Raw genomic sequence first — 25,370 nt, 5'->3', positions numbered from 1 at the left:
CACGAAATGGTCTTCTGTAAGCCAGGGCATTTTATAGAGGTACTCTAATCTGAGGTCCAGGTTGTCTACATGCACTTCACAGTTGAATGAAATGTAATGTTCCCTTTTATAAGCCATTTCATCTTTGACTGAGTCTGATCATAGAGTTCTTTTACAAGACAGTGACACATATCCTTTTTTCTAGTGTGCTTTTACCTTTTGGTTGTAGATGTTTTTGTTTTGTTTGTTGATATGTTGTTTGATGATTATGGAGGCAGCCATCTTATCTAAGCTATTGATTTCTACATTTATCGCTGTAAGTTTTGAATATATGCCCTGGGCTTTTTTTATTTTAATTCAATTTTTATATATGAGAACATTTTGTGATTTTATTATTTTGTATTCGGGAAAACCGAAAATTACATGTTATCCTAAGCTCATGTGATCAGGGATTATTTAAATCAGAGTCCAGGTGGATTTGATTGTGACGTCCCAGACGAAGCGAAGGCAAAACCCGGGTCGGGCAAGTTTACACGCTATATGCAAGTTGTCTTATTGTAAATACAATAAATTATACTTTTTAAAGAAGATTCAGGTATTGCTCTATGATCTGTTCCTCTTGAAGGAAGTTGCTTTGCTGGTTGTTATCGAGACCATATACCGGGGATGCATCTGTGAAGCTGCATATTCTCAGTGAAGACTGCCTGTTTGTGAAAAAAACTCCCTATTCCAGTTTAGCGTGGACCCATATGTATGTACTCTTTTGATTTTACTGGAGAAGGGACTTACTCCGAATGTTGGGACTGGTGCTCATTTTGTATTCCTGGGATCGCACAGAAATTTTATTTGTATCTTATCTAAGCTGATATGCTTTACAGCAGCCTCCATGGGCCATAGCTACAATTATCTGGGGGTGGGGTGGTATTTACATCTAAGCGTGCTCTATGAGGTCATTTTACAAGGAAAGAATAGATAAGATTTGACAATTACCTATTGTGAATAGTAGATCCTGTGTTACCTATACATGAAAGTGGTATCTGTCATTGTAATTCTGTATGTGAAAATAAGGAGATGACTGCTGAGAAATCATCTGTAGAGACCAACAAGTGGCACCTATTATTAGGCTTTGTGGCCAGTGCAAAAACTGCAGAATTTTACTATATTTTAATAATAGCTAGTGGCACAAGAAATTAAAAATAACATCACCAAAAAGATTTGGGCTAAGTGCAATATGTTTACACAGAATTATCGATTCCAACCAGGGTTTTCCCCGAATTGTCTGTTACTTCTATATATGTCATATATCACCGCTATTTATTTTACTTGGATGGTATTTTAAATTATTGAATGCAGTTTCTAATATTTGTAATCTGGACACACTGTCCAGAATCAGTCCCGCTAACTTATAAGTTAGCGGGACTGAATCTGGACAGTGTGTGGTGTTGTACTGCCTTGCACATTAAGGCTTTCCAGGCGATTCATTTGGAGCATTCCATTAGGCTGGAGATAAGAACTGACACTCTAAAGATCGCAAAACATCCCCTGCGAAGTAGAATCGCTCAACGGACACTGTGGCGATTATTATATATTCACAACGCGATTTTTTTATGATTTTCTTATGAGCAATTGTGATTTCCCTGCAATCATTTGAGGTCCATATTTATTGTAAACATAGTTTTATCTTATGGGTGTTTTAATTGTTTTATGTATTGGCTCCTTATATTAAATATGTATGATTATTGACGTATTCACAGAGTACTTGCTGCCTTATTTTCACAAACGTGGAGTGCCCCTCATGATCCATTGCTTATTTATTTTGTCCAGACGGTCTGGGTGGACCGAGAGGTGTGCACCCTGATCCATTCGGTCGACAGGTAGAGTCGCTGTTTTCCATTTTTTTAAAAGATGAAAAACACTTTTCCTCTTCAATTTAGGGGAAGTTTTGTACTTTTATGGCCACAGTTGTAACAACCCATATAAGAAAGACATGTTATATTATTATTTATTATTATTATTATTATTATTATTATTATTATTTTATTTATTTTTTGCTGGTTGGACACATCTTGATAGAGACTTGGAGATAAAATTGAACCCAAAGCATTGACCCTTCAAGCAGAAAAATTCACCCCTTTCCGAAATGGTTCTCAAGCTGTCATTTTGATCCTTTTAACTTCATAATACTGCTTACTGTAACCTGTAACAAAAACAGTGTTGTGTTCTTGTTAATCATTTTAAGGAGGGACATACAGTCAGGTCCATAAATATTTGGACATCAACACAATTCTAAAAATGTTGGCTCTATACACTACCACAATGGATTTGAAATTAAACTAACAAGATGTGCTTTAACTGCAGACTATCAGCTTTAATTCGGGGGTATTTACATCCAAATCAGGTTAACGGTGTAGGAATTACAACAGTTTGTATATGTGGCTCTCACTTGTTAAGGGACCAAATGTAATTGGACAATTGGGTTCTCAGCTGTTCCATGGCCAGGTGTATGTTATTCCCTCATTATCCCAATTACAATGAGCAGATAAAAGGTCCAGAGTTCATTTCAAGTGTGCTATTTGCATTTGGAATCAGTTGCTGTGAACGCTCAAGATGAGATCCAAAGAACTGTCAATATCAGTGAAGCAAGCCATCATTAAGCTAAAGAAGAAAAAATTCTGAGGGATGGCAAAAACATTAGGCATTGCCAAAACAACTGTTTGGAACATTCTTAAAAAGAAGGAATGCATCAGTTAGCTCAGCAACACCAAAAGACCAGGAAGACCACGGAATACAACTGTGGTGGATGACCGAAGAATTCTTTCCATGGTGAAGAAAACACCCTTCACAACAGTTGGCCAGATCAAGAACACTCTCCAGGAGGTAGGTGTATGTGTGTCAAAGTCAACAATCAAGAGAAGGCTTCACCAGAGTGAATACACGGGGTTCACCACAAGATGCAAACCATTGGTGAGTCTCAAAAACAATAAGGCCAGATTAGAGTTTGCCAAACGACATCTAAAAAAGCCTTCACAGTTCTGGAACAACATCCTATGGACAGATGAGACCAAGATCAACTTCTACCAGAGTGTTGGGAAGAGAAGAGTATGGAGAAGGAAAGGAACTGCTCATGATCCTAAGCATGCCAACTCATCAGTGAAGCATGGTGGTAGTAGTCATGGTGTGGACATGTATGGCTGCCAATGGAACTGGTTCTATTGTATTTATTGATGATATGACTGCTTACAAAAGCAGCACAATGAATTCTGAAGTGTTTCGGGCAATATTCTCTGCTCATATTCAGCCAAATGCTTCAGAACTCATTGGATGGCGCTTCACAGTGCAGGTGGACAATGACCCAAAGCATACTACAAAAGCAACCAAAGAGTTTTTTAAGGGAAAAAAGTGGAATGTTATGCATCACTTCATTTAACTCGGGCCATAAAGAAGTATCCTCCATTTTGAAGAAGTATTGGAACATCTTTCTCATGGACAATACCCTGCAGAAGTATTTGCCTCCAAATCCCTTCCTTACCTACAGATGGGAGAAAAATCTAAAAGACATTCACAGTCACTATCAAGGTACAAATCCAAACAGGTGTTTGGTTCAAAGGGATCAAAATGGGGATGTCGCCCTTGTGGTAACTGTGTTGCCTGTCTCAATATAGTGAGAACTACAACTTTCACAGATGGTACGGGCCACAGATCTTACCACATTACACATGCCATATCTTGTAGCATGATTGGTGTTGTTTACATAGCCAACTGCCCATGTAATCTTCTTTATGTAGGCATGACATCACGTGAATTGAAAAAACTAGAGAACATGTCTTGGAGATCAGTGCGGCTAAGGACAAAAAGGATCCAAGATTGAAAACTATTCCCCGTCACTTCAGAATCTACCATGAATGTGACAGCTCTCTCCTAAAAGTAAGGGATATTGACAGGGTATTAGTTGGGAATAGGGGAGACAACTGGAAACGTCTATTGGCACAGAGGGAGGCAAAATGGGTTTTTGAACTTAACATGGTTGCCCCACATGGCCTGAATGAAGGTCTGAGTTTCTCTCCATTTTTGTGATAGGATATTCATGCTTCCATTCCAAATATATGAATTGTGATTTAATAAATCTGTTTGTATCTCATTGCTTCATTTTTGAGTTTAATGTGTGCTCATGTATTTGTTAATATGTTAAATGTCTTGTTTTTGTCTATCTCATATTTTTCTACTTTTATTTTTTTTCTTAGTGGGATATAAGTGTTTGAATAGGACAGAATGCCACAGATTTGATTATGGGATATAATATGGTTCGGGATTTTCTATTGATTCTGCAAAATAGCCATATAAGAGAAAGTTATTGAAAGAAAGATAACAAAGGATATATGAAAGGATTTGTAAGACAAAGCTGTATCATGGACCATCAATCAAGAGCAACATTAACTTGCCTATCTGAAATATCTTTATATGTTAATATTGATTATATATGAATTGTGTTTTTTTTACACATATTTAATATTTATTTTTGTTATATTTGTTCATTTATGCATTTTAAGTAAGTATTTAATGGGGAGTTTAAAGCACGTTTGTTGCACTTTGCACTTTAGTGTTTATATACTTTATATATTTATATATACCCTGAGCAAAAATATAAACACAACACTTTCGGTTTTGCTCCCATTTTGCATGAGCGGAACTCAAAGATCTGAAACATTTTCTATTTACACAAAAGACCCATTACTCTCAAATATTGTTCACAAATCTGTCTAAATCTGTGTTAGTGAGCACTTCTCCTTTACCGAGATAATCCTTCCCACCTCACAGGTGTGGCATATCAAGGTGCTGATTAGACAGCATGAATATTGCACAGGTGCGCCTTAGACTGCCCACAATAAAAGGTCTGTATTTATATTTTTGCTCAGTATAATATATATATATATATATATATATATATATACACACACACATTCATACCTTTTTTAAAAAATTAAGTATGATATACTTTTAGGGAAAATCACCAACATAATCATGATATGTAATTGATATAAAGTAATCATGTGTCACTAACATCAACATAATTATGGTATGTAATCGATATAGGGATAATCGTGTGTTAATAACATAATCATAATTATAGTATTCACTGAAATTGAGAGTAATCATGTGTCACTAATATAAATATAATTATGGTATGTGATATATAGCAGGTGCATTCATGTGGTGTTGTTGATTTGTATTTTAATTATGTATATATAAGATTTTATTTGTTAAGAATAATTGTGATAGATTTTTGATTATTGTCAACTCATATATATAATCTACAATCATGACATTGTAATTAGGTATTTATGGGCATTTTTCTTAATATTGTTGATCAGATGACATTGATGGTCATTGGATTTCTATAGCTACTACAATACTGAATACTGAAAAGTGAATGATGCGTGAATGAATGACTCCTCGGTGGAGTGTGTACCAGGTATCTGGCCTGGGTATATGCGTTCCACCATGGAATGCACTTCTGATCCGCCTCCTCCCACGATATATTTTTATATATATATATATATATATATATCTCCAGAAAATGGACGGCACTCCGGTAAAATGAAATAGTGATTCCTTTATTCAATTATCCGGTGCAACGTTTTGGCTCTAGAATGAGCCTTTTTCAAGCAGAGATACAATGTGAATGATGACAATTTTATAAGTGAATCAATCAATGTGCAGGTAATAAGGCCACACCCCACATGATGGGTGTGTTCACAAAAAATTTCAATGATAGAATAACAAGCGAAAACAAGAGAAACAGTAAACATAGCAAAAATACAAGTGATAAGGTCGTCGGGTTACTGTTCAGTGTCCTGTGTACACACTAGGAGAGTACATTTATATACAAACCGGATTCCCAAAAAGTTGGGACACTATATAAATCGTGAATAAAAACTGAATGCAATGATGTGGAGGTGCCAACTTCTAATATTTTATTCAGAATAGAACATAAATCACGGAACAAAAGTTTGAACTGAGAAAATGTACAATTTTAAGGGAAAAATATGTTGAATCAGAATTTTATGGTGTCAACAAATTCCCCAAAAGTTGGGACAAGGCCATTTTCACCACTGGGTGGCATCTCCCCTTCTTCTTACAACACTCAACGGACGTCTGGGGACTGAGGAGACCAGTTTCTCAAGTTTAGAAATAGGAATGCTCTCCCATTCTTGTCTAATACAGGCCTCTAACTGTCCAATCGTCTTGGGGCTTCTTTGTTGCACCTTCCTCTTTATGATGCGCCAAATGTTCTCTATAGGTGAAAGATCTGGACTGCAGACTGGCCATTTCAGTACCCGGATCCTTCTCCTACGCAGCCATGATGTTGTGATTGATGCAGAATGTAGTCTGGCATTATCTTGTTAAAAAATGCAGGGTCTTCCCTGAAAGAGATGACGTCTGGATGGGAGCATATGTTGTTCTAGAACCGGAATATATTTTTCTGCCTTGATGGTGCCATTCCAGACATGCAAGCTGCCCATGCCACACGCACTCATGCAACCCCATACCATCAGAGATGCAGGCTTCTGAACTGAGCGTTGATAACAACTTGGGTTGTCCTTGTCCTCTTTGGTCCGGATGACATGGCATCCCAGATTTCCAAAAAGAACTTTGAATCGTGACTCATCTGACCACAGAACAGTCTTCCATTTTGCCACACTCCATTTTAAATGATCCCTGGCCCAGTGAAAACGCCTGAGCTTGTGGATCTTGCTTAGAAATGGCTTCTTCTTTGCACTGTAGAGTTTCAGCTGGCAACGGCGGATGGCACGGTGGATTGTGTTCACTGACAATGGCTTCTGGAAGTATTCCTGAGCCCATTCTGTGATTTCCTTTACAGTAGCATTCCTGTTTGTGGTGCAGTGTCGTTTAAGGGCCCGGGGATCACGGGCATCCAGTATGGTTTTACGGCCTTGACCCTTACGCACAGAGATTGTTCCAGATTCTCTGAATCTTCGGATGATGTTATGCACAGTTGATGATGATAGATGCAAAGTCTTTGCAATTTTTCCCTGGGTAACACCTTTCTGATATTGCTCCACTATCTTTCTGCGCAACATTGTGGGAATTGTTGATCCTCTACCCATCTTGGCTTCTGAGAGACACTGCCACTCTGAGAAGCTCTTTTTATACCCAATCATGTTGCCAATTGACCTAATTAGTGTTAATTGGTCTTCCAGCTCTTCGTTATGCTCAAATTTACTTTTTCCAGCCTCTTATTGCTACTTGTCCCAACTTTTTTGGGATTTGTTGACACCGTGAAAATTTTAATCAACGTATTTTTTCTTTAAAATTATACATTTACTCGGATTAAACGATTGATCTGTCATCTACGTTCTATTACAAATAAAATATTGACATTTGCCATCTCCACATCATTGCATTCAGTTTTTATTCACAATTTGTTTAGTGTCCAAACTTTTTAGGAATCCGATTTGTATTTCAAGAATTTGTTGCTTTACAGTATGAAATATGTATTTATATATTTTTTCTCTGTTTTTATTCACAGATCATTTTTTCACAAGATCACTTATATTCAGCACTCTGTAGGCATGAGCATGTGGATGAAATGGACACAGCATCATATGCAGGGGTTTTATTCCTATGGGCTACGTGTTTTTATTATTATCATGTATCGATTTGTATTCTATATATTCGCACATTCTGTATTGCCGGACCCGGCGAACACCTTGGGACCCCGGCGAACACCTTGGGACCCTCATATAAAGTCATATCAGCCTTGGTGGTGCTACCCAGATTTTTCCATTCTAGCTGGTTGGATTTGCCTCCTGTGGCATCTATGCACCTGTAGGAGGTGAGCCCCCTTGAGTATGATTGTGACATGACACCCTCATTATATACCTGTTTTCACACTGCGGTTCACCGTGTGTGTTATGGGTTGATACTTGGGTATAGTATGTGGACATACTGGTTTACCAGGTTGTCCCCACTTGTCTGGATCGCTATACTCCACTCTATAACAGGTTTGATGCTTGCACATAGTGGCACACAGGGCATGGCATTCCTCCAGTGTTCAAGATGGCATTCAGATAACAAGATTGTTACTGGGCATGCGCTGTAATCTACAGATGCTGTAATGAAGAGCGTCGTGATGACGCAAGAGCACTGGCAAGTTCTGATGATGCTGGGTGTCCTCTTACTACTGGTCCCTGTCCATATGATTGTCTCCCCCTGCTTGCTATATGTACACTGGACGCACGCATCGATCAGTCCCTTGTGCCCGATCGATGGGTCTGTCCTTATATTTATATGAAATATGCAATTATGGGACATGTATACTTTTGTCCTTTGCCTTATCACCTGTATTTTTGCTATGTTCACTGCTTCTGTTGTTTTCACTTGTTATTCTGTCATTAACATTTTTTGTGAACACACCCATCATGTGGGGTGTGGCCTTATTACCTGCACATTGATTGATTCACTTATAAAATTGTCTTCATTCACATTGTATCTCTGCTTGAAAAAGGCTCATTCTAGAGCCGAAACGTTTCACCGGATGGTTGAATAAAGGAATCACTATTTCATTTTATCGGAGTGCCGTCCATTTTCTGGATACATTGGTGGGGTAAGAAGTCGATTCCCCAGGAACGTGCACCCATTTTTCCTGATTATAGCCAGTGCCGCCATTTTTCTTCTATATATATACATATATATATATATATATATATATATACCAGCAGAAATCCAGGGCAGCACACCTTGTAGCAGGTACTGGGTGCCAGCGATGTCAACACTCTACCGCAGTGTCGAGTCAATGTAAAAGAAATAAATTCACCGCAGCACATCCAATGGTGAAAAAAATGTGGGATCCTTTATTCACCCAAGCAGCGACGTTTCGGTCCGCTTGCTGGGACCATTTTCAAGCAATGCATCATATACAATTGTGGGTTTTTATGTGATCGTGTCAAATTAGCATACATAAGTGATACTTAATCAATAATATTCAAAAAAGATACAAAACATTTCATATGGATATATCGAAGCATCATATTCGAAAAGCGGTGTTATAAAGCATATAAATCCGTATGTCTCAAACATAAGAGCACATCAGTACATTAAACATATACATGCTTCGCATAAGTGATAATCAACAGTGAATAATTGTCACCTGTGTGTGTGACACCGTAAGGAGGCCAGGCATGGAATCAGGCGAGCTCAATGGTAGGCGGATACAAAGTTGCAAGCGTATGCCACATGGATACGGCATCCCAGAACTGAAGCTGCGCATGTCCGTGACGTCACTGGAGGAATAATCACATGTTCGCGAGTGGTCCATCACATGACACCTCGCGTCATATGCAGCTTAGGTAAAGCGCGTAATACAAATACAGTATAATGTGTATAGGCCAAATATACATCAGGATGATCTACCCAGGGTACACTCCCGGGTGACGTGCCATCTTACGATGCAATGTCATCCGGAATATACGAGCGGGAGAGGAGGGGACCAGCAGCAGCTGTTGCCCTGCTACTCCCATCATTAACCCTTGACGGGCAGAAAACTTCCAAAATTAGCCAGATTATGTAAAAAAACGCATTTGAAAAGCGCATCAATGTGAATAAGAATGTAAGTACAATATACCCAGGAATAAACCGCAAGTGTCCAAAGCATCCAACCTCCTGTTGAGCTAAGCCCTTCCATCCACAGGTCCTATATGTGAGAAAAAAGGTGAAAATAAAAAGATATATTATCCAAATATATTTAGAATTAAAAGAAAAAAGAAATTTTTCGACACCAATGACAACAAGGTCATGAAAATAGGGAATCATATGAATAACCATGGTTTATACTCGACATTTAGACCCCCCGGTTTAATCATTCGAAATTTGAAGATCCATTCAGCATTTTTATGCGATTACCTCCTGTTCGCGGCAATGGGACATGGTCTATGATCATGAATTTGAGATCACCTTCCCCATGGCCCATGTTCACGAAGTGGTGTGAGACTGGCAAACCCTTCCTTTTTTTCCATATAGAAAAGCGGTGCTGATTGAAACGGGATTTGAAATCACATGTAGTCTCACCCACATACAGTAACTTGCATGGGCACCATAAAACATAGATGACATAACAAGAGTCACAGGTTAAATAAAATTTCAGAGGATAAGACACCCCAGTATTTGGATGAATGAAATCACGTCCCTTCACCATGTACTTGCAGTTCACACAGTGAAGGCACGGGTAACTGCCACACTTTTTAGGGGCCAAAAGTAATTGGTATGCACCTTTTTGTGAGCCAATGTCATTTTTCACTAGTTTGTCTTTAAGATTACTGGCTCTTTTGTATGACATGATAGGTCTATTACAGAATTCAAGAATATTCTTATGTTCTGTGCCAAGAATTGACCAATGTTGGTTAATAATTTTACTGACTTTAGTACTGGCTTCACAAAAGGTGGATACAAAGGGTATGTTTTTAGATTGATTCCTCTTAGTGCCATGAAAAAGGTCACCTCTCTCTCTGGTTGATACGACTCAATTGTTGTTGTAAAATGGATGCTGGATACCGCCTCTGTTTGAAAGATTGTGTCATTCTTTCTAAAGTTTTGTCGAGTGTGGAGCTGTCACTCACTATCCTCTTGGCTCTGATAAATTGGCTGTACGGAAGTGACCGCACCATCGTCCGGGGATGAGCACTGTCATACCTCAGGACGGTGTTGCGGTCAGTAGGCTTCGTATAGACTTCAGTTTTTAGCATTGTACCGATGCGTTGGACACTGACATCCAGAAAATGCAATTCACACGTGGAAAATTCCAATGTGAACTGTATGTCCGGAATTAAGCTATTTAAATAATAGTGAAACATATGTAGCTCAGCTACTGAACCCATCCAGGTAACAAAAATATCGTCTATGCATCTACACCACCTCAGCACATGGCTGAAGTGGTGGGACACATAGACATGTTGTTCCTCCAAATGAGAGATGACCATGTTGGCGTACATTGGGGCCACATTCGTCCCCGTGGTCGTCCCCCTGATTTGCATATAGTAATCATTTCCAAAAAGGAAATAATTACTATGCAAGATTAATCTTAATAAAGCGAGAAAAAAAGTTTTTGCCTCAATAGAATAATTTGAGTTAGCCAAAGCAGATTCCACAACTGTTATCCCAATGTTATGCTGTATAGAAGTATACAGACTGACGATGTCGAAGGAGGCCAATATGGCGTCCTTCGGCATCGTCACGTCTGCTAACTTACCCAAAAAATCGGTGGTATCTTTTATGTAAGATTTAGATTCTAATACATAATTTTGAAGAATTTTATCCAAAAAGATGGAGGCATTACTTAATAAAGAACAACGGCCAGAAACAATGGGTCTGCCGGGTGGACATTGTAAATTCTTGTGAATTTTTGGTAGCAAATAAAATAAAGGAGTGACTGGATGATCGATCTGCAAAAACTCACAAAGGTGTTCATCTATAAGACCTATTTGTGTGTACATGTTAATGAGTAACTTTAATTCACGTTGGATATATATTTATATCTGAATTGGCATTTAACCTTGCCATGAAGTTTAGATTCTTCCCCCATGCTCTAAGTTAACCAGTAGCCAATCCTTTATTAAGAGCTGGATGTGGTGTCATGCGTTCCAGAGTGGTGCACACGCCATATCCATATCCTAAACACATGTGCCATAACATTTCCAGTAGGTATTTCCAAATTTGTTTTACATTTGTTTTAGTTTTTCCAATTAGTAGTGTATATAAGGATAAGGAGCACATTATACTCTTATGCCTGAGGAAGCGACTGTGAAACGAATGTCGGGATCCGGACTACATTGGTCGGTATTATACAGTACTATAGTATTACTGCTTGATGAATTGTTCATTTTATAGCACTAAGCACTTTATTTGTTATGGATATGGGAATTTTTCCTCTGACCCACACTTTTTCCAACAAGGAGGATGCATTTTGCAGATTGGGGTAAACTTTATGCCCCTTGGTTCAAGTGGTATATGTATGCTGCTAGTACTGGATTTTATATATTTTTGTGTATTTGAACAATAAAATATGTACTTTATACATATATTGCTGTGTATTCTTGTTTTGGGTTGCTGCTATCTCTTGTGAAAATGAATAATGTGGAGCTAAAACAACATTTTATTACAAAAAATGTCATTTTTAATTTCCAAAACCAAGTGTCTCTCAATTAAATGAATTGCCTGTTGGGTCAAAGCACCTTTGCTCACCAAAATCCATATTGTGCTCCTTCTACCTCCTCCTTGTACCCATGTAGCAGATTACAACCACCTATGAGATGTTTATGTAAACTACAGAATCAGGGCAATGAATATTGATATGTTGGGGCTTTTAACCCTTGGAAACAATGTATCATTAAAATGGAAAACCCAGTATTTAAATTTCACATCCATTTTTGCTTACATTTCTGTGGAGTACCTAAAGAGTTAACAAAGATCAGTTATGAATAATTTGAAGGGTGTAGTTTTTAAAATTGGGTAATTTATGTTGTCTTCCTGTTATTTAAACCTAATTGTATATCACCACTAGAACACCCTGCTTATCATTGATTTTTGATAAATAAGGGCCTAAGACTTATAGAACATAAAATATATGTATTATTAACATTTCTAAACTTGTGTAAATCTACTGCATATGAAAGCTAATAACTAAATTACACAATTTATGTTGTCTTCCTGTTCTTCCTGGGAGAACACACTAGAGGTGAAACCTGATTGTATATCCCCACTAGAACACTCTACTTAGACTAATAGAACATAAACTTTCTAAACGTTTGTAAATGTATATGAAAGCTAATAACTTAATTACACAATATTAATAACATAATATTTTTTAAGTTGGAGTCACATTTCTACTGACTCCGACTCTACCCAAAACTAGCTTTGACTCCATTTCCATGAATGCAACTCCAATGCCCTGTGAATGTCCTAACAAACTATTTTTCTGAGGTATCACTATCTGTCTGAAAAGCAGAGAAATTCATATTTAGAAAATTGCTCATTTTTCCAAATTTTCTGAAAATTATTATACCAAGTTTACCAGTAACATGAAGTACAATATGTCATGAAATATTGTCTGAATAATTAAGTAAAAGTAAAAGCTTTGTAAAGTTATTACCACATAATGTGACATATTTGAAAAATTTGGCTGTGCCAGGGAGGTGAAAATTGGCTATGCCTGGAAGGGGTTAAATACAGCTCTTGAAACTTTTGGGGCAAAAAAAAAAAGTGGGCTTTGCTTAGTGGCAACTCATAGCCTCTGTGGCCTGAGAGACTTATAACTTATGCTAGAAACTGGTGTAAAGTTTTTCACTATGAATTGTTTTTCTGGCAAACTAAACACTGAATAATATAGAGTAAAACATGGCTCAAAAGGAATGTGGTCCTTTTTATTCAAGCCTGCTGCTGGTTAGGCAGCACCTTCTTTAAAGGGGTTTAACAAGACTTTAATACTGATGACCTATGCTCTGGATACCCAGGACCCTTGCTGATCAGCTGTTTGAGTAGGCACCGGCACTTGCAGTAGAGCTACAGTCTTTTCTCAGCTCACCAAGCACAGCACCACACATTGTACACTGGCTGTGTTTGGTATCACAACTTGCACATAAACCATGTGACTAATGACCTTGCCTAAGCTGCAAGAAGACCATGGTGCTACAGCAAGTGCCGGTGTCTTCTCAAGCAGCTGATGAGTGGGGGTCTCGGGTGTTAAACCCCCACCGATCAGATGCTGATGACCTATCCAGAGGATAGTCCAGTCGTTTAAAAAGGGAAACCCCTTTAATGCTCCATGATTTTGTTCCCCCAGAGGCACAACCTGCTTGGAAAAACTGGAGGCAGGGCTTGGGCTTTCACTAGGTTCCAGCCTACCTGCTCTGAAATCGCCACCCTGCTATCTCATTTGTGGTGTGCAAATGGGAGACAGATGGAGTTCACTCCCGCTGTAACCACTTACATGCCATAGCCACTATCAGCATTACTACCTGTCCGGGCTGTTCGAGCAGGAGCATGGCCAAGCACCAGCTCTCCACTACATGGGAGACCCATGCAACACTTATATTGGATCTGCATAAAAAGGCAGCAGCCCAGCCGAAGGCTCCTTAGTGACTATCATAAAAGGCGTATTGGTGGCCACTAAGGTGTTACTTTACATTTCAAATTAGATGTTACTAATTTAGTGTATTTATTTAATTTCATAAAACGGTTGTTGAGATGTATGTGTATGTGTGGGTGGGGAGGGCACAAAAAACACTACCCACAAAGGACATCATGCAACCTAACGCCTTAACCTAAGGTTAAATGTTATTGCATGTAAAATGATCTTTATAATGCTCAGTTTGGGTAAAAAGGGTACTGAAGGGAAGAAGTCACATAGCAGAATTAGACATTATGCCAGGGAAGAATTTCACAACGTAACCACTTCTGCAGCTGCTAATGTGCTCTTGATTCCGAGAATATGCATAGCCACAACTTTTCTTCATCATTGTCCCCATATTACTTTTAACTCAGAAAATAGAAACCAGCCTGAGTAGCTCTTACCCATTCTAGTTAATGGTGTCTCAGATAGAGCTGGAACGGACAACACTTCCTGCTAACACCTACTCATATATTTGATAACAAGGTCAGCCCCTGGAGTTTCAGCATGTAGAGCAAAATCATGAAGTGACTACAAAAGTATCTTCTACGACTAGAAAAGTGAAAACCTTAACAAGTCAATTTCACATGAAGCCTCCCTGGGTACTGGTAGTGTGGTTGAGAACCACACCCAAATCACCAATCAAAAACTATTGTACAGTACATGCAATTCTTTTTTTGATAATACAAAGTGGTTCTATACAGATAAGATTTACACATCACATATATTTAATATTATTTTTGCTGTGATTGTTGTGATGTTTTGTTACTTATGAAACAGCTATAGTATATGTTCCTACTACAGTTTCTATAAAGTGATGCATGTGAATATCTTTTTCCTTAACCCCTTCAAGACCAGACTCCTTGTGTTCCAAAAGCCATAACTTTTTTATTTTTCTGTTCACATAGCTATATGAGGGCTTATTTTTTTAGGGGACAAGATGCATTTTTAATGCCACCATTTAATTCACCATGTCTTGTATTAGAAAAAAGTAAAAAAAATATTTGTGTGGCAAAAATGAAAAAAATAAATAAAAATTTCACCAAGGTTTTGGGGGTTTTGACATCACAGCATTCACTATGCACTAAAAATGACCTGACATTCTTATTCTGCCGCTCAATACTGTACGAATGCAGCCATACCAAACTTGATTTTTTTTTTTTTTGTATTACTACTTGTAAACCTTTAGAAAAATCTAATTTTTTTTTTGCATCGCTGTATTCTGACAGCCATAACTTTAATATTGCGGTCTACAGAGCTTTATAAGGGCTTGTTTTTTGTGTAACGAACCATAGTTTTCATTGATGCCGTTTTTGTAGTATATACAACATTTTGATCACCATTATTCAATTTTTTGGGGGGACAAAATGACCCCCAAAATTTGTGTTTTTAATTTTTTTTATTTTCCCCCCACACGTCCTCCTGTGTGCACCCCGGCCCCCTCATGTCCCCCAAAGTTGGCACATAACAGAAGAAAAGAAACCTAAAAGCTAAATACTTACCTGTGCTCGCTTGCAGAGTCCCGGCACTGTGTTGCTGAGTCCTGGCACTGTGCTGCTGATTCCTGGCACAGGCGTGCGCGATGACATAGGCCTGAAGCCTATGGCAGTGATCGGTGGCAGGGCAGGGAATTATGCGCTCCGCTCCCTGCCCCGCCGCAGTATGTGGTTGTCAGCACTTCAGCAATGAGCGCTTCCATCTGTATTGATGGAAGCGCTCATTGCTTTTGGGCCTGCTGACACCCCCGCGAGAGCCGGCACTCAGGGCGGGCTGCCCCTGCCTCCCGCTGGGCACGTTACTGCCCATAGGGGCCTCATACATGGGATCTTTTGATCCCCTCTCCAATTCATCTTAATAGATCTCTATTACGGTGAATAGGATTTTTGAACACTCCATTCTGCGCTATGCCTCGTGCATAGCTTAGCATGGAGAAAGCCATGGCAGGCCTGGTTCACTTCAGCAGCATCCAGGCTGCCATGGCAACCGATTGGAGCCCCGTGATTTCACTGCGGGGGCTCCGATCGGAAGGAAGATGGAGCCGTATCACTTCACAGGTGCCGCAATCAGCTTTGATCGTGGCACCTGAGGGGTTAAATGGCTGGGGCGGCCCGACCGCTGCTTCCTGTCAGTGCGGCCGAATGCTGGCTTTATCATACAGCCGGCAGATCACGCGTATGGAGTGGCCTCACTGCAGAGGCCCGCTCCACACATCCCCTGGCACGCAATGACATACCTGTACGTCAAAATGCGTGAAGGGGTTATTATATGCAAACTTCGTGCAGCATAAGGTCTCATGCACACAAACGTATTTTCTTTCCATGTGCGTTAAGTTTTTTTTGGACCGTATGCTGAACCATTTATTTCAATTGGTCCGCCAATAAATGGAAATTACTCGCGTGCATTCCGTTTCCGTATGTTTGTATTTACATTCCGCAAAAAAATAGAACATGTTCTATTATTGTCCGCATTATGGACAAGCATAGGACTACTATTGTAACGGACCGTTTCAGCAGACAAGGGGTTAAGATCCGTTTAGGCGATATGCCCCTTTCCGAGAGACAGGCACAGCTACTGCAGAACACCAACCTCCCGAACTGGATACAAAATAGCACTCCAAACTGGAACCTCACAAATAGCTGCCAGCAGATGAACAGGAAAAGCATCCAATCGGCTTACACTCCTGGCAATCAGTCTCTAACAGCATACAGGGAATCCCCCCAATAACGAGACAAGGCTCCGTCTTGAGGGTCTAGCAGTGGTCTGACTGTACTTCAAGTACAGCCTCTTTTATTGAAAAAAACAAACATAGTACTGCCCACAGGGTTTTGAAATCCAACCAATCAGTAATTCACAACACACACAATGTAAATACAGCAACCAATCGTTCCCGCCCCCTAGAGGACCAGAAGGGAGACTGCGACACAGGACAGATACAACATATCCCCACAATGCATCATGGTTTCCTCCCCTCTGCCTGGGAGACAACCGAGGAATAATCCAATTATCTCTCAGGACAAAGGGGAGATCGCCAATACACATGTGGAGACAACAAGACAGACATCACCATTTAAACACACAATGGGACAATAGAAACACACCCACACAAAATCCTCCCCTCTGCCGATGATGACCATTGAACACAATGACGAATATAATTATCAAAGGCAGAGAAATACAGTTTTATAAAACATATCACAGGAACCCCAAAACATGCAATAACCCCATAACCAATATATCCTCGGAATCGGGAGATCTGGGCGAACCACATATCCAAAATTCACCCACATCCGTTCAGTAGTTTGGAAGATACAGTTTTATGCCAGTTACACTGAAAATATACAAGTTATACCGAAAATAGTCACTAATAAATGTGTCCCCTGTTTGGTAGTTTCAAACTACTGAATGATGTCTCTGTGCACCAAATACAGGCAAGATAGCACCGTGTGGAAAAGTCAGAACAGTGTCTGTGAGCTAAAATGGCCGCTATCTATTGTTCTTACCATGTGCTTCATCCAAGCAAGTAAGGCAAATGATGCAATCCAGGGACAGAGGGCTCCGTCCCAAGTGCCTTAAGACCCAATAACTTAAGGGACCATAATCCCAGGGCAGGAGGCGGGCAAACAGCCCCCTCCAAAACACCGTGGCGAGGTTGGTTTCGCCACAACTATATTATGGGCCAGCTGCTCTGTTCTGCAAAATACAGAATGCACACGGACGTCATACATATTTTTTGCTGATCCGGTTTTTGTGGTCCGCAAAATACATACAGTCATGTGCATGAGTCTTATATATGTGGTTTGTTTTAAAGGTTCTGATGTCGTTTCAACTTTTGATTTATCTGTGCACAAAGGGCACTACTAGATATAAGGCATAATTAATTATGTCATACAAAGGATAAACAGAATAATGCAACATTGAGTGAACAGCTAGCTATATACAGGGCACTTATTATACATTGTGCTAATTGCGGATACTAGATTTCACTGCCATTATCAGACATCATCAATGTGCAACATTATCACTTAGACAAAGCTCAATCACTCTATTGTACTGGTATAACATACAGATTAATCAGGTCCCAAACACAGATCTGTAGTGGACCAAGCAACTTGGGTAGACATCACTTTTCTAGAATAAACTTTTATTGTACATAAGCAGGCGCCATAGCTATCACTTGCCTGCTGCTTTACACAGCAAACACTTGGAGGCATTGTCAGTGATTGGCAATAGCACCGATCACAGATTTTTAACCCCTAGCATGCCATGGTCATTTGCAACCCTGGCATCTGAGAGGCCCCAGAACTGCTATATTGCTACATTGATTAAATGAGAACTATACTCTTAAATGGAATCTGCCACCAGCTTTATGCTGTCCTAACTAAGGGCAACATAAAGTAGTGACAAGTCTCTTTAGTGAAATGCTGGGTCGCTTTCTTTAATTGACCCAACCATTTTGCCAAAATCTTGTATAGCTTCATCACATGCCAATGAGTCCCCATATTCATGAGCTCATGGCTCCCCCCACCCACCAGCCATGGGCTCGTGAATATGGGGACTCATTGGCATGAACTGGAGCTGTAAGGATTTAACCGCTTGCCGCCACGCTAACGCCGAAAGGCGTCATCTCGGCGGCTCTCCCAGGTCACACTAATGCCAATAGGCGTCATCTCGCGTGAGCCGAGATTTCCTGTGAACGCGCGCACGCAGGCGCGCGCGCTCACAGGAACGGAAGGTAAGCAAGTGGATCTCCAGCCTGCCAGCAGCGATCGCTCGCTGGCAGGCTGGAGATGTGATTTTTTTAACCCCTAACAGGTATATTAGATGCTGTTTTGATAACAGCGTCTAATATACCTGCTACCTGGTCCTCTGGTGGTCCCTTTTGTTAGGATCGACCACCAGAGGACTCAGGCAGCTCACTAAAGTAGCACCAAACACCACTACACTACACTACACCCCCCCCCCTGTCACTTATTAACCCTTTATAAACCACTGATCAGCCCATATAGACTTCCTGATCACTTCCCTGTCATTGATCACCCCCCTGTCATTGATCACCCCCCTGTAAGGCTCCATTCAGACGTCCGTATGATTTTTACGGATCCACTGATACATGGATCGGATCCGCAAAACACATGCGGACGTCTGAATGGAGCCTTACAGGGGGGTGATCAATGACAGAGGAGTGATCACCCATATAGACTCCCTGATCACCTCCGTCATTGATCACCCCCCTGTAAGGCTCCATTCAGACGTCCGTATGATTTTTACGGATCCACGGATACATGGATCGGATCCGCAAAACGCATACAGACGTCTGAATGGAGCCTTACAGGGGGGTGATCAGTGACAGGAGGGTGATCACCCCATATACACTCCCTGATCACCCCCTGTCATTGATCACCCCCCTGTCATTGATCACCCCCCTGTCATTGATCACCCCCCTGTAAGGCTCCATTCAGACGTCCGTATGATTTTTTACGGATCCACGGATACATGGATCGGATCCGCAAAACACATGCGGACGTCTGAATGGAGCCTTACAGGGGGGTGATCAATGACAGAGGGGTGATTACCCATATAGACTCCCTGATCACCTCCGTCATTGATCACCCCCCTGTAAGGCTCCATTCAGACGTCCGCATGTGTTTTGCGGATCCGATCCATGTATCCGTGGATCTGTAAAAAATCATACGGACGTCTGAATGGAGCCTTACAGGGGGGGTGATCAATGACGGAGGTGATCAGGGAGTCTATATGGGTGATCACCCCTCTGTCATTAATCACCCCCCTGTAAGGCTCCATTCAGACGTCCGCATGTGTTTTGCGGATCCGATCCATGTATCCGTAAAAAATCATACGGACGTCTGAATGGAGCCTTACAGGGGGGTGATCAATGACGAAGGTGATCAGGGAGTCTATATGGGTGATCACCCCTCTGTCATTGATCACCCCCCTGTAAGGCTCCATTCAGACGTCCGCATGTGTTTTGCGGATCCGATCCATGTATCCGTGGATCCGTAAAAAATCATACGGACGTCTGAATTGAGCCTTACAGGGGGGTGATCAATGACGGAGGTGATCAGGGAGTCTATATGGGTGATCACCCCTCTGTCATTGATCACCCCCCTGTAAGGCTCCATTCAGACGTCCGCATGTGTTTTGCGGATCCGATCCATGTATCCGTGGATCCGTAAAAAATCATACAGATGTCTGAATGGAGCCTTACAGGGGGGTGATCAATGACAAAGGTGATCAGGGAGTCTATATGGGTGATCACACCTCCGTCATTGATCACCCCCCTGTAAGGCTCCATTCAGACGTCCGCATGTGTTTTGCGGATCCGATCCATGTATCCGTGGATCTGTAAAAAATCATACGGACGTCTGCATGGAGCCTTACAGGGGGGGTGATCAATGACGGAGGTGATCAGGGAGTCTATATGGGTGATCACCCCTCTGTCATTAATCACCCCCCTGTAAGGCTCCATTCAGACGTCCGCATGTGTTTTGCGGATCCGATCCATGTATCCGTAAAAAATCATACGGACGTCTGAATGGAGCCTTACAGGGGGGTGATCAATGACGAAGGTGATCAGGGAGTCTATATGGGTGATCACCCCTCTGTCATTGATCACCCCCCTGTAAGGCTCCATTCAGACGTCCGCATGTGTTTTGCGGATCCGATCCATGTATCCGTGGATCCGTAAAAAATCATACGGACGTCTGAATTGAGCCTTACAGGGGGGTGATCAATGACGGAGGTGATCAGGGAGTCTATATGGGTGATCACCCCTCTGTCATTGATCACCCCCCTGTAAGGCTCCATTCAGACGTCCGCATGTGTTTTGCGGATCCGATCCATGTATCCGTGGATCCGTTAAAAATCATACGGACGTCTGAATGGAGCCTTACAGGGGGGTGATCAATGACAGGGGTGTGATCAATGACAGGGGGGTGATCACCCCATATAGATTCCCTGATCACCCCCCTGTCATTGATCACCCCCCTGTCATTGATCATCCCCCCTGTAAGGCACCATTTAGACATTTTTTTGGGCCCAAGTTAGCGGAAAGTTTTTGTTTGTTTTTGTTTTTTCTTACTAAGTCTCATATTCCACTAACTTGTGTCAAAAAATAAAATCTCACATGAACTCACCATACCCCTCACGGAATCCAAATGCGTAATTTTTTTTAGACATTTATATTCCAGACTTCTTCTGACGCTGTAGGGCCCCTAAAATGCCAGGGCAGTATAAGTACCCCACATGTGACCCCATTCCGGAACGAAGACACCCCAAGGTATAACATGAGGGGCATATTGAGTCCATGAAAGATTGAAATTTTTGTCCCAAGTTAGCGGAAAGGGAGACTTTGTGAGAAAATACAAAAAAAATCAATTTCCGCTAACTTGTGCAAAAAAAAAAAAATCTATGAACTCGCCAGGCCCCTCATTGAATACCTTAGGGTGTCTTCTTTCCAAAATGGGGTCACATGTGGGGTATTTATACTGCCCTGGCATGTTAGGGGCCCGAAAGCGTGAGAAGAAGTTTGGGATCCAAATGTCTAAAAATGCCCTCCTAAAAGGAATTTGGGCCGCTTTGCGCATCTAGGCTGCAAAAAAGTGTCACACATGTGGTATCGCTGTACTCAGGAGAAGTTGGGGAATGTGTTTTGGGGTGTCATTTTACATATACACATGCTGGGTGAGATAAATATCTTGGTCAAATGCCAACTTTGTATAAAAAAAATGGGAAAAATTGTCTTTTGCAGAGATATTTCTCTCACCCAGCATGGGTATATGTAAAATGACACCCCAAAACACATTCCCCAACTTCTCCTGAGTACGGCGATACCAGATGTGTGTCACTTTTTTGCCGCCTAGGTGGGCAAAGGGGCACACATTCCAAAGAGCACCTTTCAGATTTCACAGGTCCTTTTTTACACATTTTGATTTCAAACTACTTACCACACATTAGGGCCCCTAGAATGCCAGGGCAGTATAACTACCCCACAAATGACCCCATTTTGGAAAGAAGACACTCCAAGGTATTCCGTGAGGGGCATGGCGAGTTCCTAGAATTTTTTATTTTTTGTCACAAGTTAGCGGAAAATGATGATTTTTTTTTTTTTTTTCCTTACAAAGTCTCATATTCCACTAACTTGTGACAAAAAATAAAAAATTCCAGGAACTCGCCATGCCCCTCACGGAATACCTTGGGGTGTCTTCTTTCCAAAATGGGGTCACTTGTGGGGTAGTTATACTGCCCTGGCAATTTAGGGGCCCTAATGTGTGGTTAGTAGTTTGAAATCAAAATCTGTAAAAAATGGCCGGTGAAATCCTAAAGGTGCTCTTTGGAATGTGGGCCCCTTTGCCCACCTAGGCTGCAAAAAAGTGTGACACATCTGGTATCGCCGTACTCAGGAGAAGTTGGGCAATGTGTTTTGGGGTGTCATTTTACATATACCCATGCTGGGTGATATAAATATCTTGGTCAAATGCCAACTGTGTATAAAAAAAATGGGAAAAGTTGTCTTTTGCCAAGATATTTCTCTCACCCAGCATGGGTATATGTAAAATGACACCCCAAAACACATTCCCCAACTTCTCCTGAGTACGGCGATACCAGATGTGTGTCACTTTTTTGCCGCCTAGGTGGGCAAAGGGGCACACATTCCAAAGAGCACCTTTCGGATTTCACAGGCCATTTTTTACACATTTTGATTTCAAACTACTAACCACACGTTAGGGCCCCTAGAATGCCAGGGCAGTATAACTACCCCACAAGTGACCCCATTTTGGAAAGAAGACACCCCAAGGTATTTCGTGATGGGCATAGTGAGTTCATGGAAGTTTTTATTTTTTGTCACAAGTTAGTGGAATATGAGACTTTGTAAGAAAAAAAAAATAATAATAATAAATCATCATTTTCCGCTAACTTGTGACAAAAAATAAAAAGTTCTATGAACTCACTATGCCCATCAGCGAATACCTTAGGGTGTCTTTCCGAAATGGGGTCATTTGTGGGGTGTTTGTACTGTCTGGGCATTGTAGAACCTCAGGAAACATGATAGGTGCTCAGAAAGTCAGAGCTGCTTCAAAAAGCGGAAATTCACATTTTTGTACCATAGTTTGTAAACGCTATAACTTTTACCCAAACCATTTTTTTTTACCCAAACATTTTTTTTTAATCAAAGACATGTATAACAATAAATTTAGCGAAAAATTTATATATGGATGTCGTTTTTTTTGCAAAATTTTACAACTGAAAGTGAAAAATGTCATTTTTTTGCAAAAAAATCGTTAAATTTCGATTAATAACAAAAAATTTAAAAATGTCAGCAGCAATGAAATACCACCAAATGAAAGCTCTATTAGTGAGAAGAAAAAGAGGTAAAATTAATTTGGGTGGTAAGTTGCATGACCGAGCAATAAACCGCTAAAGTTGTGGAGTGCCGATTTGTAAAAAAGGGCCTGGTCACTAGGGGGGTATAAACCTGTGGTCCTTAAGTGGTTAAAATTGAGGGTAGCAGAAAAATAACAACAGATTCCCTTTAAAGAGGAAGAGGCCTTCACTGATTTAAAAAGGAAAAGTACAAAACTGCCTCCAATTGGGGACTTGCCATGTATTGATGTAGTTATCAATCAGACTGCTGCTAATTTGGAGAACTGGAATTTATGCAAGTGTAAGGACGGGTTCACATCTGTGCTGTGTACTCCGACAGCCTGCTCTGAGTTCACAAACTGCCAGAGTTCACTGTATCCAGCATAGACAGATACCACCGTGCACCGCCAGATCCCCATTCACTATTATGGGATTTTAATGTTGAGGCCATATACTCCTCCATTCCTTATAACTGTGGCTTGCAGGCAGTTAAGTTCTTCCTTAAAGCAATGGGTTATCAATTTCATGCCCATAGTCAGTTTGCCCTAAAACCTGTGGAGTTTACCCTGACCAAGAATTACTTCACATTTAACAACAGTTTCCTGTGCCCTGTCATATACTAATTTGCTTATGGGCTGGTGTTAGGAGTTCCTGGTAGAAGACACTGACAATATATGACTATGGGCCCATAATATTGATGGTATCTTTGTTATATGGAATGGAGACAGGGAGGGCTTTCAAAGGTTTGGTGCCTGACTTTACATGAATTACCTAGGATTAACTTTCACATGTGAAATGAATAGGGATTTTTTTACCTTTCTTGTATGTGAGCATCCAGGGAGGCCCCGGGGGTGATCTGGTAACTGGTGTCTATTGAAAACCCACAGAGACTAGTTCCCTCCTAAAATGGGAGAGCAGTCATGCTCTACCACTTAAACAGAGCAGTAGTGCCTAAAGTTGTGCCTCAGGCTGAGAAGTTGTTTCACCAAACAAGATTTTACAGAAGAAGCACAGTCTTAGATTGAGGTTCACTAAAAAGGGAAACCCAAATATGGTCTGAAACTGCTCTTTCAGAGAGCTCTTAAAAGTGACTACACACAATTACTGAACTCACAGAATAAGAAGGAAATCTCAGAAAAGAAAATTAAGCCATATTGGACACTGAAATTGGACCTTGTCCTCATAGATGCAATTGCAGCCTCCCCACAAATTATCTTTAGGAGGGCTTACAACCTGAGAAATTGTCTGGTCCACAGTCACTTTCAGGATGTCTTGAGTTCGGCCACATGGTTGCAACGTCCAACAGTTTGGCTGCTTCTGCTGTAGCAGGTGCATAGCCTGAAGGTTTATAAAACAGGAAGGAAAATTTCCAACACCCAGAACCGCCGCCGATCAGCTGTTTGAGAAGGCTGTGCTTGGTATAGCGCTCAGCGCTCTTCAGTGCAATAGGGCAGAGCTAACTGAACGTGCCATCACTGGCCTAGAAAAGGTGAGAGAAGGCCCCGGCCCTCACAGGAGTGCTCTCTACAGCTTATTGGTGGGGGGCCCAGGTGTCAGACCCCCACCGATCAGATACTGATTACCTAGCCAGAGGAAATCCCTTTTAACTTGTCTCCTTGTTGTTCATTCTATTTTTTCCATTTATATTCTCCAACCTTTTTTATTTATTTTTTACAATTCCCTTAAATTTTCTTTCATTCTACCTGCTGACCAGCGGTTTAATGTTTTTCTCCTTACTTTTATATATTAAATATGCTTCCAATTCTTGCATTTCTGCCAACAATGTTTGTTTGTCTTCCTGATATCAGAATTTGGGCCATGTCACTATGTT

At 40.8% G+C, this 25,370-nt stretch overlaps 1 protein-coding gene across 1 annotated transcript in view; it reads right to left on the bottom strand.

Annotated features, from left to right (window-relative positions):
- LOC122926093 overlaps positions 1-24,457 on the bottom strand; it is a 103,861-nt gene extending 79,404 nt beyond the window's left edge. Inside the window, exon 1 of the mRNA XM_044277479.1 lies at positions 24,355-24,457. Coding sequence (XP_044133414.1) covers positions 24,355-24,373 — 19 coding nt within the window. The 5' untranslated portion in view covers positions 24,374-24,457. The remainder of the gene's footprint in view (positions 1-24,354) is intronic.
- Positions 24,458-25,370: the final 913 nt, after the last annotated feature.

This window comes from Bufo gargarizans, chromosome 2 (assembly GCF_014858855.1).
Source record: "Bufo gargarizans isolate SCDJY-AF-19 chromosome 2, ASM1485885v1, whole genome shotgun sequence".
Taxonomy (NCBI): Eukaryota; Metazoa; Chordata; class Amphibia; order Anura; family Bufonidae; genus Bufo; species Bufo gargarizans.
The sequence above is the reverse complement of the archived record's forward strand: the minus strand, read 5'-3'. Positions and strand labels throughout refer to the sequence as shown.